Source organism: Callithrix jacchus, chromosome 15 (assembly GCF_049354715.1).
Source record: "Callithrix jacchus isolate 240 chromosome 15, calJac240_pri, whole genome shotgun sequence".
Lineage (NCBI taxonomy): Eukaryota > Metazoa > Chordata > Mammalia > Primates > Cebidae > Callithrix > Callithrix jacchus.
In genome coordinates, this window is record NC_133516.1 from 31,714,899 (window position 1) to 31,729,528 (window position 14,630).

At 51.7% G+C, this 14,630-nt stretch overlaps 1 protein-coding gene across 3 annotated transcripts; it reads right to left on the reverse strand.

Moving 5' to 3' along the window:
- Positions 1 to 1,579: 1,579 nt before the first annotated feature.
- On the reverse strand, positions 1,580 to 10,997 carry QARS1 (glutaminyl-tRNA synthetase 1). 3 transcript variants are annotated; one of them, XM_003734842.6, is made up of 24 exons: positions 10,854 to 10,997; positions 10,561 to 10,708; positions 10,110 to 10,219; positions 9,878 to 9,953; positions 9,592 to 9,656; positions 7,777 to 7,830; positions 7,563 to 7,623; positions 7,196 to 7,267; positions 6,988 to 7,073; positions 6,722 to 6,808; positions 5,871 to 5,970; positions 5,677 to 5,755; positions 5,487 to 5,595; positions 5,258 to 5,388; positions 5,058 to 5,150; positions 4,807 to 4,944; positions 4,638 to 4,725; positions 4,405 to 4,548; positions 4,168 to 4,272; positions 3,884 to 3,976; positions 3,636 to 3,763; positions 3,475 to 3,541; positions 3,275 to 3,400; positions 1,580 to 1,722 (listed from the first exon to the last, which is right to left on the reverse strand). In XM_003734842.6, exons 1-24 carry the CDS (start codon positions 10,968 to 10,970, stop codon positions 1,672 to 1,674), a joined length of 2,328 nt encoding a protein of 775 aa, XP_003734890.3. In that variant the 5' UTR covers positions 10,971 to 10,997; the 3' UTR covers positions 1,580 to 1,671. The 3 variants fall into 3 exon arrangements, with proteins under 3 accessions (XP_003734890.3, XP_054101607.2, XP_078206954.1); XM_054245632.2 differs by lacking the exon at positions 1,580 to 1,722 and adding an exon at positions 2,867 to 3,044 and having other exon boundaries at positions 3,165 to 3,400; XM_078350828.1 differs by lacking the exons at positions 1,580 to 1,722; positions 3,884 to 3,976 and adding an exon at positions 2,867 to 3,044 and having other exon boundaries at positions 3,165 to 3,400.
- Between the last annotated feature and the right edge of the window lie 3,633 nt (positions 10,998 to 14,630).

Consider the following 14,630-nt stretch of genomic DNA (forward strand, 5'->3'; position numbering starts at 1 on the left):
CTTCTGTCGCCCGCCTGAGCCTCCTTTGGTCGAGCACCCCTACGCGGGGCGGGGCCCGGCCGGGCTCAGCCTCTCGCTTAAGGTGGACCCCGCAAACTTTTGTCCTGGGCTCGGCGTCCCCTGCCGTACCCCGCCTGGGAAGCCTCTAGAGCTCTTACCTTCTGAAGGACTCACCCTCTGGGACTCCTGCCAACTGCTGCCGTCTGAGTTCAGCCTTCCGCAGTCTGGGCCACCTTAAAGCGGGCCCCCTGGTAGCCTGGTGTTTGTATACAGGGAAAATGTGGAAGGCGTTAAAGCTGCAGGCACACGCAGGCCTCAGCAGCAGCCCACACAGCCCCCAGAGGGCTTCCAGCCTGCTGTAGACTCCTTTTGCCTCGGGGTTTTTGCCCTTTTTCCTCTTATCCTGGCCAACTCCCCATGGTCTTTTGTGATTCCCTTCAGAAGTCACTTCGTGAGAGTAGTCTTTTCCAGCCTTGGACAGGGCCCAGGGAGAGCTCTCCCATGCAGTGTTTGGTCACCCCTTTCTCCTCCAGTTAACTTGGAAGGCTATCACAGCATGTGTGCCACATCTCACTGTGCCTGGCATGTAGTAGGCACTAAAAAATTATATGCTGAATGGGCCGGGCGCGATGGCTGACGCCCGTAATTCCAACACTTTGGGAGCAAAGGCGGGTGGAACACCTGCGGTCAGGAGTTCGAGACCAGCCTGGCCAACGTGGTGAATGAAACTCCGTCTCTATTGAAAATACAATATTAGCTGAGTGTGGTTGTGCATGCCTGTGATCCCAGCTACTTGGGAGGCTGAGGCAGGAGAATCGCTTGAACCTGGGAGGTGGAGACTGCAGTGAGGCAAGATCGCGCCATTGCACTCCATCCTGGGCAACAAGGGCGAAACTGTCTCAAAAAAAAAAAAAATGCTGATTAGGTGCAGTGGCTTACCCCTGTAATCCTAGCACTTTGGGAGGCTGAGTGGGCGGATCACCTGAGATCAGGAGTTCGAGAGCAGCCTGACCAACATAGTGAAACCCCGTCTCTACAAAAAATACAAAAATTATCCAGATGTGGCGCGCACCTGTAATTATAGCTACTACTTGGGAGGCTGAGGCCCGAGAACCACTCAAAGCAAGGAGACGGAGGTTGTATAGTGAGCCAAGATGGAGCCACTGCACTCCAGCCTGGGCTGCAAAGTGGAACTCCATCTAAAAATATATATATATATATATATATATATATATATATATATATACTGAATGATCAGACTGGGAGCCAGACCTCTCTACTTCACACCAGCAGAAACAAATCTTTTAGATCCCTCTGGCACAGGGGTCCTAACCAGAGCCTTCCATTCTCTCAGACCAGGTACGGAGGGTATGAATCCCACGCAGGCCCCTGCCTTTAAGCACCAAAAAGTGCACCAGTGCTTTCAAAGCTGTCAGTACCACTCTTTTCTGGGAAAGCCCATTCTCACAGACAAAATGTGCAAAAGGCACATTATTCCCCACCCACACCACCACTACTAGCATGTCTCCAGGGCCCTCAGATGGTGGAAGAGCAGGCAGATAACACATAGACTCCAGCATAATTTAGCTGTTCTTTATTAACATGGAATTTGGGGTGGTGAGGGTAGTCCCAACCTCCAGGAGGACGAGGTAGGTTCACAGTATATCCAGCTCACACCTTCCCCGGGTCTTCCTTCAGTGTCACAGTTCGGTTAAAAACAAGCTGGAAAGCAGAGCAAAAATAATGACCACCTCCCCAGAACAAGGCCAGGGAGTCCTGGGCAGGTTTCACCACAGATACCTCCCCCTAACTTCCTTCTTAAGCCAAACAACCTGGGGACTAAGGATCAGGAGACCCAGGTCCTCTATAACTTTGTGACTTGGGCAAGGGACTGGATGGAGCTCTAGGCTATAGTTTTATATGGATAACAACCGCTATGTTTGCCCCCTACTTTGAGGAGTGAGAAAGGCAAGGTGGGCTGGGCACAGTGGTTCATGCCTGTAATCCCAGCACTTTGGGAGGTTGAGGCTGGCGGATCACCTGAGGTCAGGAGTTCAAGACGAGCCTGGCCAAAGTGGCAAAACTGTCTCTACTAAAAATACAAAAATTAGCTGGGCGTGGTGGCATATGGCTATAATCCCAGCTACTCGGAAGGCAGGAGAATGGCTTGAGCCTGGGAGGCGGCGGTTGTAGTGAGCCAAGATGGTGCCACTGTACTCCTGGGCAACAGGGCAGGACTCCATCTCAAAAAATAAAAATAACGGTAAGGTGAGTGGGCACAGTCAATGGCTCATGCCTATAATCCCAGCACTCTGGGAAGCTGAATAGGAGGACTGCTTGAAGCCAGTAATTCAAGACCAGCCTCCACAGAAAATTTTCAAATTAGCCAGGCATGGTAGTGTGCACCTGTAGTCTCAGCTACTAAGCTGGGAGGACAGCTTGAGCCCAGCAGTTTGAGGCCGCAGTGAGCTATGATTGCACCACTGCACACCAGCATGGGCAAGAGTAAGACCCTGTCTTTAAATAAATAGAAAGGTTATTAGCTGCCTTAATGAAAGATATTAAAATAATAATTATATATATATATATATATATATATATATATTTTTTTTTTTTTTTTTTTTCTTTTCTTTTTTTGAAGAGCTAGGGTTTTCACCATGTAGGCCAGGGTGGTCTCATTCCTGACCTCCGGTGATCTTCCTGCCTCGGCCTCCCAAACTGCTGGGATTACAGGTGTGAGCCACCACACCCAGCCCCAAAAAATAATAATTAAAGAAAAAAGAAGCCAGGTCTGGGTGTGGTGCCTCACACCTGTAATCCCAGCACTTTAAGAGGCCAAGGTGGGCAGATCACGAGGTCAGGAGATTGAGACCCGTCCTGGCTAACATGGTGAAACCCTGTCTCTACTAAAAATACAAAAAATTAGCCAGGCGTGGTGGCACGCACCTGTGGTCCCAGTTACTCGGGAAACTGAGGCCTGAGAATCGCTTGAACCCGTGAGGCAGAAGTTACAGTGAGCCAACATCATGCCACTGCACTCCAGGCTGGGCAACAGAGCAAAAAAAAAAAGAAAGAAAAAAAGAAAGGCAGCCTTCATACAAAATTTTGTGCATGAACTTATCCTTAGTGTCCAGTTTCCTCATTAGTAGAATATGAACACTGACCTCCTTAGGTGGTGAGGATTTACTAAGGAAATGTAGGCAGAGCATGTGGTACAGTGAATGGCAGCCACTGTCACTGCTACAGTTAAGGGCAGGTGGGTAAAGTCAAGCACCTTTCCCTGATGGCTGTCTGGATCCACAGAGAAGTACCCAAGACGCTCAAACTGGAACTTGTTGAAGGGTTTTGCCAGGGCCACAGAGCAGTCCACTAATGCTGCCTCCACCACGCGTAGTGATGCCTGCAAGCAGGGAACTCAGGCAACCATCCAACCAGGAAGGCATACCTCCCTCATCCCAAACCCCATGAACCTACTGGGTTCAGGTCACTTAAGAATCCACCAGGCACCTCAGTAGGATCTTCAGGGTTCTTGTGCTGGAATCTGCAGCCAGAGAGAAGGTCATACCCCCAGCTAAGCAGCCACAGCAGGCAATGAGCATCTTGTACCTGTCCCCACCCCAGCTCTATTCACTCACAGTCGCTCATAGAGGCGAACCTCACATGTCAAAGGCTGTGACACCCAGTGAATAAAGGCCTTTGGCTTCTCTCCAGCATCTGCCCTTCTGCAGGTTACCTCCAGACTCTCTACACAACCACTGGGGCCCTAGAAGTGGGGGGGAGGGGAGCAGCAATTAGACCCGGGAACCACGACCAGGATTGCAGGCTGCACTCACATCCTGGCCCCAGCAGGCACTGCAGTAGGAAGGCTGCAGTTGGCTCTCACCTTGATAACACGCTGCAGCTCAATGACGTAGCCTGTATGCCTCAGGCCCACAGGCTGGCCCCAAGCCAGGCGCTTAAAGCCTGGCTCTGGCTCCTAGAGATAGGAAGTAGGGTAGACACAAGAGACTGCAAGGATCAAACAAGTGGGGAGGCTTCCCCACCGCCATGTCTGGCAAGGACTGGTTCATCAGAAGCAGGAAGTAGATGAACTGACAAGAGATGAGGATGAAAGATTCCCAGGACCAGACTCAGCAGCAAACAGGATCCTCTACTCCCACCATTTACCTCCTTGAAGTCAGTCCTCTCAATGAACACAATGGGTGCGAAAGGAACCTGATGGAAGCCTTTGGTCTCATCAGCTGGAAAGTTGGGCACCTGGATGTCCAAGGACTAAATCAGGAGACAGGTATGAGTCATACTCAGCACAAGTACCACCATGCCCAGGGCCAGGTGTACCGCTAAACACACACACACACACACACAAACACACACATGCAGATACTCATGTTGAGGCAGGCCCACCTTAGCAGCGGGAAAGTTGGTGATGGTGACCCGTAGTGACTCCAGCACAGCCATGGCTCGTGGGGCTGTGTCATTCAGCACATCACGCACACAGGCTTCTAGAAGATGTGGCTCCATTGTGGTCTGTGCCACTGTCACTCCCACCTGGCAGGTAAGTTCAGCATCAGTCACAGATACAATCACAAACTGCCACACTTAATCCCCATCTGTCCACCCAACCTGCTGGCCTATACCCGGGCACAGAAGTTGTTGATGCCTTCAGGTGGGAAACCCCGTCGTCGCAGGGCCGTGAGTGTAAAGAGCCGTGGGTCATCCCAGTCCCTGTGGATAAGAAGGTGGTGGTGAGAAGGCCTTTGGGAGTACATGTCATTAACCGTTAATAAGCCAAACAGCCACACCTACCGCACAGCACCAGTTGCTACAAGCTGGAGGATCTTCCTCTTAGAGACAACAGCGTAGTGCAGGTTGAGGCGACCATACTCCCACTGAACAGGGCAATAGACGTCCAGTGCATTGCAAAGCCAGAAGTAAGAAGAGCGTCTGGGGTGGGAGAGTAGGGTTAGGACTGGCCAGCTCTGGAACTAGGCAGAGACCACAGGAAGGGCTGCTGGAATTCCATTGGCCCTACCACCCCATGGACCCAGCTCCCTCACCGGGCCTGGAATTCCTTGGTGCAGAGTGAGTGAGTGATGTGCTCGATGGAGTCACAGAGGCAGTGTGTGTAGTCGTAGGTGGGATAGATGCACCTGTGGGGCATAGGCAGTAGGCCCTACCATCCAGCCCTACTCTGCCCTATCCCATGGCCCATTGCCCTGCTCCACAGCCCCACCACCCCACCCCATGCCACACCCACCATTTGTCCCCTGTGCGGTGGTGTGGTGTATACTTGACTCGATAGGCTACGGGGTCCATCTTGCCATCCTCCATCAACAGCTTCATCCGTAGTGTGGCCTCACCCTCTGAAAACTTGCCCTTGCGCATTGCCTGAGGAGAACAAGGACTCAGCCTATTTCTAAGCATGGGGGTATCTCATCCTAAGCACCTTGGCCCACCCAAACCCAGATGCTCCTCTAGGACCCCACCTCAAAGAGCAGCAGTGACTCCTCCATGGGACGGTCTCTCCAGGGTGAGGGCAGAGGATTATGGCCTTTGAGGTCCTCCCCTCGCTGATGACACACATATGCCAGACCCCTGTGGGGAAGGGGTGTGAGTACCCAGCATGGCTATGACCTAGTCAGCCTGCCTGGCTCTACGTCATGGCCCTGGCCTTACCTGCGGATGAGCTCCACAGCCCAGGCATATAGCTGGTCAAAATAGTCAGAGGCATATGTCACTCTGTAAGGTGTGTAACCTGGGGCAGAATGAGACAAAGTATGAGCATCCAGCCAGAAACACCCAGTGGCAGACCATGGCCCAAGGAGAGGCCCACTAACTACCAGCCCTTCTAGGCTTTGCCCAGTCCATACCCAGCCAGGCCACCATGTCATAGATGGCAGTGAAGAACTTTGCTTCCTCCTTCTCAGGGTTGGTGTCATCAAAGCGCAGAAAACAGATGCCATTGTTGGCCTAGGAAAGTTGTAGCATCTGTGAACTCCCACATCATCTATCAGCCCCACAATCCTGTTCATTAAACTAGGACATTCATAGAGCTCTCTCATGTCAAGAATTTTTTTTTGAGATGGAGTTTCACTCTGTTGCCCAGACTGGAGTGCAGTGGTGAGATCTTGGCTCACTGCAACCTCCACCTCCCGGGTTCAAGCAATTCTCCTGCCTCAGCCTCCTAGTAGCTGGGACTACAAGCATGTGTCACCATGCCCAGCTAATTTTTCTATTTTTAGTAGAGATGAGGTTTCACCATGTTGGCCAGGTTGGTCTCAAACTCCTGACCTCAAGTCATCCACCCATTTTACCCTCCCAAAGTGCTGGGATTTATAAGCATGAGCCACCACACTCAGCCTCATGTCAGAATTTAAAGTTCTTGCCTTCAAGAACTTCTCTCACCTTCCTGTATCTAAATGCCCAGATAAAGCATCTCTTACATTAATTTGGGACAGACAGCATAGCCTCTTTTTAAGCCTAGGGGCTACACTGGCAACTCCCCCAAATTTGAACTCACTGGCTCCTCAGAGGGAGGAAGCTACTTATTCTAATAAGCTCAATAGATTCCTAGGTATCTGTCACACATGTGGTTCCTTTCCATGGCCTCTGACCACCTGGGTACATTATTGGGAGCAGACAGCAAGGCAGGGACATGGTATCCACTCATGGGAACAGCAAGTGGTCATCTTGCTTGCCAGGTCCCTAGATACATGCTTACCTTGGCATAGCCAAAGTTGAAACTGATGGCTTTGGCATGTCCAATATGCAGGATTCCATTGGGTTCTGGTGGGAACCGGGTACGTACCTGAGATAAAGAGGGATGGGAAAAGAGAAATAAGGTCAGAGCTCAGATGGCCCTAAGGAAACAGATGTTCCCTCCCAGGAAGGCCATGGTGATGGGTGAACTGGGGTAGTATGGAGGCAGCCCAGGCACTCAGGCAGGCATTTGATGGCACAAGCTCACATGGCCATATTCCCACACACCTGCCCACCAGTAATCTCCAGGTGCTGCTTTAGTAGATTCATGGTGTGTGGAGTCATCACATAGCCTGGGGTCTTGTAGTTCTCACCTGTCAGGGCCAGAATAAGCTTAAGGACCAGGCTGCAGCCAAAGCCTCTGACCCCGGGGGCCTGCCTATAGGAGCTGCTGCCAAGATCCACCCCTCCCCAGTGTTTCGACATGCCCACTAACCAGGCTTGTGGAACTTAAGGGCCTCCCCCCGGAGCTGCTCCATCAGAGACAGGGTCTGGTCAGCAGTCTCACCTGTGGGGAACAAAACAAGAAAACTTGTCCTCTGGATACATTTACCATATCCTACAGCCAGAATAGAACTGAGTAGACCCTTCTTCACTCAATTCCAGAGACAAGAGATCAAGAACCAGACATCTGAGGCTTCTCAGGCCAGTCTCTGGGCAAAAGGAACAAAGGAAACACCAGGAATTCCAGTCTTAAGACAGAAGGCAGGGTACTGAGCAAGCCAAGAGCCTGAGGAGCCTGTGAGGACTCTTCTGCTCAGTCAGGGAGCTGAATGCTGTGACAGGAGCCTCAAGCTTCTCACCATTCTCTATCATATCTTTTGCTGTCCTCCGGTCTGTTTCTTCCAGCCGCGCTTTGGCCACCTGAAAGAAGCCCCAGGTGCTTCAGAAAACGGCATCAGATTTTCTCTTGGGCAGGGTCCTGGGATCACTGTGGTCAGACCCTTACTTCCCCAGCTTGAAGTCTCACCATACCTTACCTTACCCTCAGGGACTCAGGGCCATGCCCAGCCTCACCTTGGGCTTCTTCTCCAGATCAGCCTCCATCTTGGGGCCCAGAAGGTGGAGAACCTGAGCAGAGACCACAGTCAGGCAGTAACAGGAGTATCCTCTTTCAAGAAGCCACTGACTGATCCTACCCGCCGACTCAAGGCTTCCTAGACTGTCTACCAGCACTAACTGGAAGAACCTACCTACCCCATCCCACCTCTTCTCCTCATGTGGGTCTGCTAGCTTAAAATGTTCTCTAAGCTGGGCGCAGTGGTTCATGCCTGTTATCCCAGCACTTCAGGAGGTTGAGGCAGGAGGATCAAGAGGTCAGGAGTTCGAGACCAGGCCCAGCACTTTAGGAGGTTAAGGCAGGAGGATCACGAGGTCAGGAGTTTGAGACCAGGCTGACCAACATGATGAAACCCCATCTCTACTAAAAATACAAAAATTAACTGGGTGTGGTGGCACACACCTGTAATCCCAGGTTACTCAGGAAGTTGAGGTAGGAGAATCACTTTAACCCAGGAGGTGGAGACTGCAGTGAGCTGAGATCACACAACTGCACTCAAGTCTGGATGACAGAGTGAGACTCCATCTCAAAAAAAAAAAAAAAAATGCTCTCTCTCTACTGAGGGTCCATACTGGGCTGCCACTTATAGAGAGGAACTGTAGGCACAGCATCAAGGCAAGCAATCTGCCTCAGCCACCACCCTCTTCAATGCCAGCATCCTAAGAGGACGGCCACATTACCCTATTTATGAGAGAAAACTGAAATTTTTTTTTGAGACAAAGTCTTGCTCTGTTGCCAGGCTGGAGTGCAGTGGCATGCACAATCTCAGCTCACTGAAACCTCTGCCTCCCGGGTTGAAGCAATTCCCCTACCTCAGCCTCCTGAGTAGCTTGTGACTACGGGCATGTGCCACCATGCCCAGCTAATTTTTTTCTATTTTAGTACAGATGGGGTTTCACCTTGTTGGCTAGGTTGGTCTTGATCTCCTGACCTTGTGATCTGCCCACCTTGGCCTCCCAAAGTGCTGGGATTACAGGTATGAGCCACTGTACCTGGCTGCAAACTGAGGTTTAAAGTAAAGTGATTAACCTCGAATTAGGCACAGCCCAGAGGCCTAAGTCTGTCACTACCCTTTCAGGTGCTGCTCGTTCCACACTGGGCTCTCCTGTGCACTCCTCCCACCTTTCTTCCTTTCCTTTCCTTCCCTTCCCTCCCTCCCTCTCCTTCCTTCCTTTCTTCTTTATTATTTATTTATTTAAGATGGAGTCTTGCTCTTGTTGCCCAGGCTGGAGTGCAATGGCACAGCCTCAGCTCACTACAACCTCTGCCTCCCAGATTCAAGCAATTCTCCCACCTCAGCCTTCTGAGTAGCTGGGACTACAGGTGCCCGCCATCATGCCCAGCTAATTTTTGTATTTTAGTAGAGATGGGGTTTCACTGTGTTGGCCAGGCTGCTCTCAAACTCCTGACCTCAGGTAATCCGCCTGCCCCAGCACCCCCAAGTGCTGGGATTACAGGCATGAGCTACTGCACCCAACCTCTTAGGTTCAAGCAATCCTCCCACCTCAGCCCCACAGATAGCTGGGACTACAGGTATGCACCCCATGTCTGGATAATTTTTAAATTTTCTGTAGAGATGGGTTCTCACTAAGTTGCTCAGGCTCATCTTGAACTCTTGGGCTCAATCCCCCTGCCTCAGCCTCCCAAAGTGCTGGGATCATAAGCATGAGCCACCATGCCCAGCCCTCCTTCTGCCTTTTATCCCTTAGTGGATTCCAGACCCTGTTCATGCCAAAGTCTTTGCCAGCTTCAGCTTAGTGAAGCATGCCCACCTGCATGTCCACTTCGTTCTTGATCATTTTGCCATCTGCCCACTTGAGCACAGCCCGAGCCTCTCCTAGAAGCATAGCCACAAGGAGTTGCAGAAAGGCGAAAAACAGTACTCCCCCCACCTCCTTTCCAAGGAAAGTTCCTGGCTAACCACAGGAACCAAAGGCTGAGCCCAGCCAGAAAACTTTAAGTCACTCCTGTTCCTTCCCCCAGCCCCCACTCACTTATGCCCAGAAGAAAAGGCATGACCAGAGATAGCAATATAGCCCCATCCCAGGCCCTGCTCACCCATCAGCAGCCCCATGTTGAAACGGTAACGTTCCACCAGGAGCTGGGGCCGGTGCTTGTTAATGGCAGCCTCCACCTGCAGAAACCCAAACCATGTGGTTCAGGAAAGCCACCTTCACAGATATTCTGGGAACCCACTCCCTTACTCTGGCTCCTCCTGGGGAGGGAAACTGAGCCACTCTTGTCCATGGCCAGGACTGGGGAGGTGGATGATGCCTGGGGAAAGACTCACAGCCTCCTCAATCTGCTCTGGGGTCACAGTGACACCCACGCCACATTCCTGCTCAAAGTCCGCAGTGTCAATGGGGTCCAAGGGGTGACTCCGCACATACTCAAGGGCAGCTGAGAAAAAAAGAGCCAATGAGTTTGTGGCATCTCTGCTCCAATAAGTGGACAGACAGGGTCCTAATCTCATGAAACTCCAAGGATAGTCTGGCCTCCTGAAAAGTTAAGCTCTGGCACCACCACCCTTGAGGACACAGGGAAGAGAGAAGCGTGTCAAGAGTGGATGCCCCTCAGACCCTGACAGTTCCCTTCTTAGTCTCACCACCCACTCCATGCCTCAGTGTCTGTGCAGAACTAGATGTCTAGAAACTGGAGGACTTGGCAAAAAAGGTAAGACAAGGGTCTTGGCTGAAGGAAGGCATTGGTGGTCGAACTGGCAGGACAGGGAGGGGTCTCACCGCTCAGCTGGGGCTCAGTGTGGATCTTCTTACTGGCTATGTAGCTTACAAGGAAGGAGAGACGCCGAGTATCCCTGAGTCGGGAGGCCAAGCCATATAACAGGGTCCCGGTAGCCTTGTCAATGGTGGAGCCCAGGGTCTGCTGAGCCTGTGGTCAGAGGGATCAGGAGAGAAGCCCCACGCTCAGTGAAAGGAAAGAGCAAAACAAGTGGGGCAGGTCCGGATCTGGACCCCGCCCCGCGCTGCGTGGCAGCAAGACCCGCAAACCAGGCCGGGGGCAGTGGAACTCGCACCTGGGTAGCGGCCTCGCGCAGCTGCGAGCTCAGAGTCTGGTTCTTGAGCGTCTCGCGGGCCTTCTGCTCGCTCAGGCCGAGGCCAGTGAAGAGCGACAGAGAGTCCAGAGCCGCCATTGCAGAGACACCGGAAACCAAAAGAAACTTAGGACCGAATCTGCAGGTCGGGTATTCACCCGCTGACCAATAAAAGCCTCTGGAGAGAACCAATGGTGTTCTTCCTTGGCGGGAGGGGGCGGGGCGTTCCAGGGTCGTCTACGCCATTTAAAGAACATCGACCAGACAAACCGGCCTTTCTGGGGGCCTCCGTAGAACTGGGGGCTTGAAAGAGTGTTGGCGGGCGGCGGGGCTTTTATCCACCAGCTCCTGGTGGATACTCGCCACAGATCTGAAAGGAAGTCATTAGGCCCCGAGGCAGGAGGAAGACACAGGCGTGGCCTTTTGCTCTGACTTTTCTACTTCAGCCCTGGGAACTCCATCTCAGTACAGTAACTTTCCTCGGGAGCAAATGTGAGTCCCTGTCACGTTTTTGACACCACTTTTTGGAGTTGTTATGGAAACAGCAAAATGAAGCCCGGGAAATCCCTAATCCAGACTCTATCGCAGAGAATGTGCAGAATGGCCGATCCAGGGGCCCCATAAATCCGACAGTTTTTAGGTGTCCACTGGGACACAGCTGGCCAGGAAAGGGAAGGGAAGAGTCTGGGCCAGGAGGGAACCTCACAGAAGTTCTATGATTTGATTTAAAATCTTGGCTGGTGCAGAGGCTCAGGCCTATAATGCCAGCAGTTTGGGAAGCCGAGGCAGGCGAATTACTTGCGGTCGGGAGTTCGAGATTACCCTGGCCAACATGTTGAAACCCTGTCTCTACTGAAAATACAAAATTTAGCTGGGCATGATGGCACACGCCTGTAATCCCAGCTACTCAGGAGGCTGAGGCTGGAAAATTGCTTGAATTTGGGAGGCAGAGGTTGTAGTGAGCCAAGATCATGCCACTGCACTCCAGCCTGGTAGACAGAGTGAGACTCTGTCTCAAAAAAAAAAAAAAAAAAGGCTGGGTGCAGTGGCTCACACCTGTAATCCCAGCACTTTGGCAGGCTGAGGCAGGCGGATCACTTGAGATCAGGAGTTCGACACCAGCCTGGCCAACATGGTGTAACCTCATCTCTACTAAAAATACAAAAATTAGCCCGGTGTGGTGGCAGGCTCCTGTAATCCCGGTTACTTGGGAGGCTGAGGCAGGAGAATCGCTTGAACCCAGGAGGCAGAGGTTGCAGTGAGCCAAGTCTGCACCATTGCACTCCAGCCTGGGCAACAGAGTGAGACTGTCTCAAAAAAAAAAAACCAAAAAACCTCATCCCACACTTCCCCTCTTGCCTGCCAAAGCATGCAAATATCAGGAAAACCACATGCAAATTTGACCTTGAAATCCCTCTGCAGGCCTTCGAGAAAGGATATTTTATTGAGGTTGGGACAGAGTGGGACAAATGAGATGGAATCTTCATGATTATAGCTTTATGCTTAGGGATCTTCCCACAGTCTCACTGGACTTCCAGGACCTGCTAGCTAAAACAGAATATAGAGACTATGTGTGTGAAAAGGGGTTGAGGTAGAGGGTTGCAGAGAATGAGCACCTGGTGGTGGGATGGTGGAAATCTCCAAATTTGAAATTGGAGCTCTTGCAGCCCTTGGTGATGCTCATATTTCTGGACCTTCAAGGCATAGACAGGATCCTGATTAGCCTGTATCCATATTCTGTGTCCTTTGTGCCAAATCCCACTAATGACCAAGCTCCAAGCCTGGATACCACCTAATGACCACATGCCAGGTGCTGGCCAGGGCCACATGCTGCATCAGTATCCAGGTCCAATGCTGTCCTGGGGCTTACCACCTCTCCATGGCCCCTTGGCTCCAGCCAGGTGCCCAGCCCTGCAATGTACTGCATGAGAAAGGCCAGGTGCAGGAGTTAAGCAGGGGATGCAGACCCGTGGTGCTAAGGACAGGTACCAAAAAGCAAAGCCATAGCCACACCAGCCTTGCACTGAATTTGAAGGTGCAATTGCCCAGACAACCACAAAGGTGCCCATGATGAGCAAATCCATGCAGAGTGCCTGCCACTGCCACTATTTCCTCAGTACCCGATTCACTGATTCATTGTAGCACCATCACTAGGTCATACAGGTCTGGTGATGGCCCCCTCAATGGGATCAAGATCTGTACTCCCTTTCCTGGTTACCTCATGGTACACTGTGGACCCCGTGGCTACATGTCATAGGATGAGGTAGTAGCCCCATGAGTGCCACCAAGAATGCCACAAGTGGTAGTACCAGTGCATGTCCAGCTAACCCTAAATGTCTATGACTTGCACAGAGCAGAAATGTTAAATTGTATGAGCCCAGTTTGGAGGTTAGCCTGCCTGCATGAGCCCCTGGCACTGCTTCCAGGAAAGTCAAGCGGAAAAACCAGGCAGCAGCCAGCAAGGCCCAGTTGTGGAATGGACAGAGGTAGAGTCCAGCAGCCAAGCCCATGGAGAGGTCCCCATGGCACAGGCTGATAACATAAGAGGTAGGGTAGTAGAGACTACAGTGCTGGTGACAATAGTCTCATGCAAATGCTACAGAAGGGTATAGTGCAGCAGCAGGGCTGCAGTCAGAGGCAGACAGAACTCCTTTATCAGTGCATCTAGCACATGTAGCCAATGATGGCCAGACTCCCTTGCACTTGGGGCTGCCCATGGTTAAAATCCCAGAGCAGCCCATGCTTAATAGGCCCTCCAACAGTATTACCTCTGCCAGCACCAGCACATAGGCCAACAATTCCATTTCTACAGGTCCCACACTCAGGTTTTCACACCCCTCTCCACAGCCAGTGGTTTCACATGATCCTTGTGTTGTCCCCATCAGAAAAAGCCAACATTGGTCAGGGGGCTAGCTTTCCCCAGGAGCTTATTGCTACTCCTAGCTCCAAATGAAACAGGGCTACCAGCAAGGCCTCAATGCCGAGCTTCTTGAGACTGACCCCATGGGCTTAGAGATGGGAATGAACCTACAGGGCTGCCAGGACCCTGCCCCACCTCTGCCTGTCTTAACACCCTTGAGCAACTCTAAATTCCTGCCTCATCAGTACCTTTGCTCTCCATCTCCTTCCAGCTAGAGATGTCCACCTTACCCCCCAAGCAACTGGAGAGCGGAGGGGGCAGCATTCTCCACAAAGGGAGGCAGGGAGGCTTTTCACAAGACTTGCCCTTGCTATTTGTACAAGGTTGCAGAGGCTCTAGGCTAGGACAGACTTAGAAACCCACTTGAGAGGGAATAGCCTGGCACAGCTGCCAGGAGCCAAGGTCTCAGGGACTCTTTTATTATTATTATTATATTATTAATTTTGAAAGAGTTTCACTCTGTCACCCAGGCTGGAGTGCGATTACACAATCTCAGCTCATCACAGCCTCCACCTCCTAGGCTCAAACGACCCTCCCACCTCAGCCTCTGAAATATTTGGCACAGGGGCATACCACGACACCCAGTTAATTTTTATATTTTTAGTAAAGATGGGCCTTCCACCTGTTGCCCAGGTTAGTTCTGAACTCCTGGGCTCAAGCCATCCTCCTACCTCAGCCCAAAGTGCTGGGATTACAGGCATAAGTCACCACACTTGGCCGGTTTCAGGGACTCTTAAGGGAAGACTTTTAAGGCTGGCAGGCCCCAGCACCCTCCCTCCAATAGAAGTTAGACAAGATCAGCTCTGGTCCTCTTTGCCTGTCCTCTTTTCAGGGCAGCA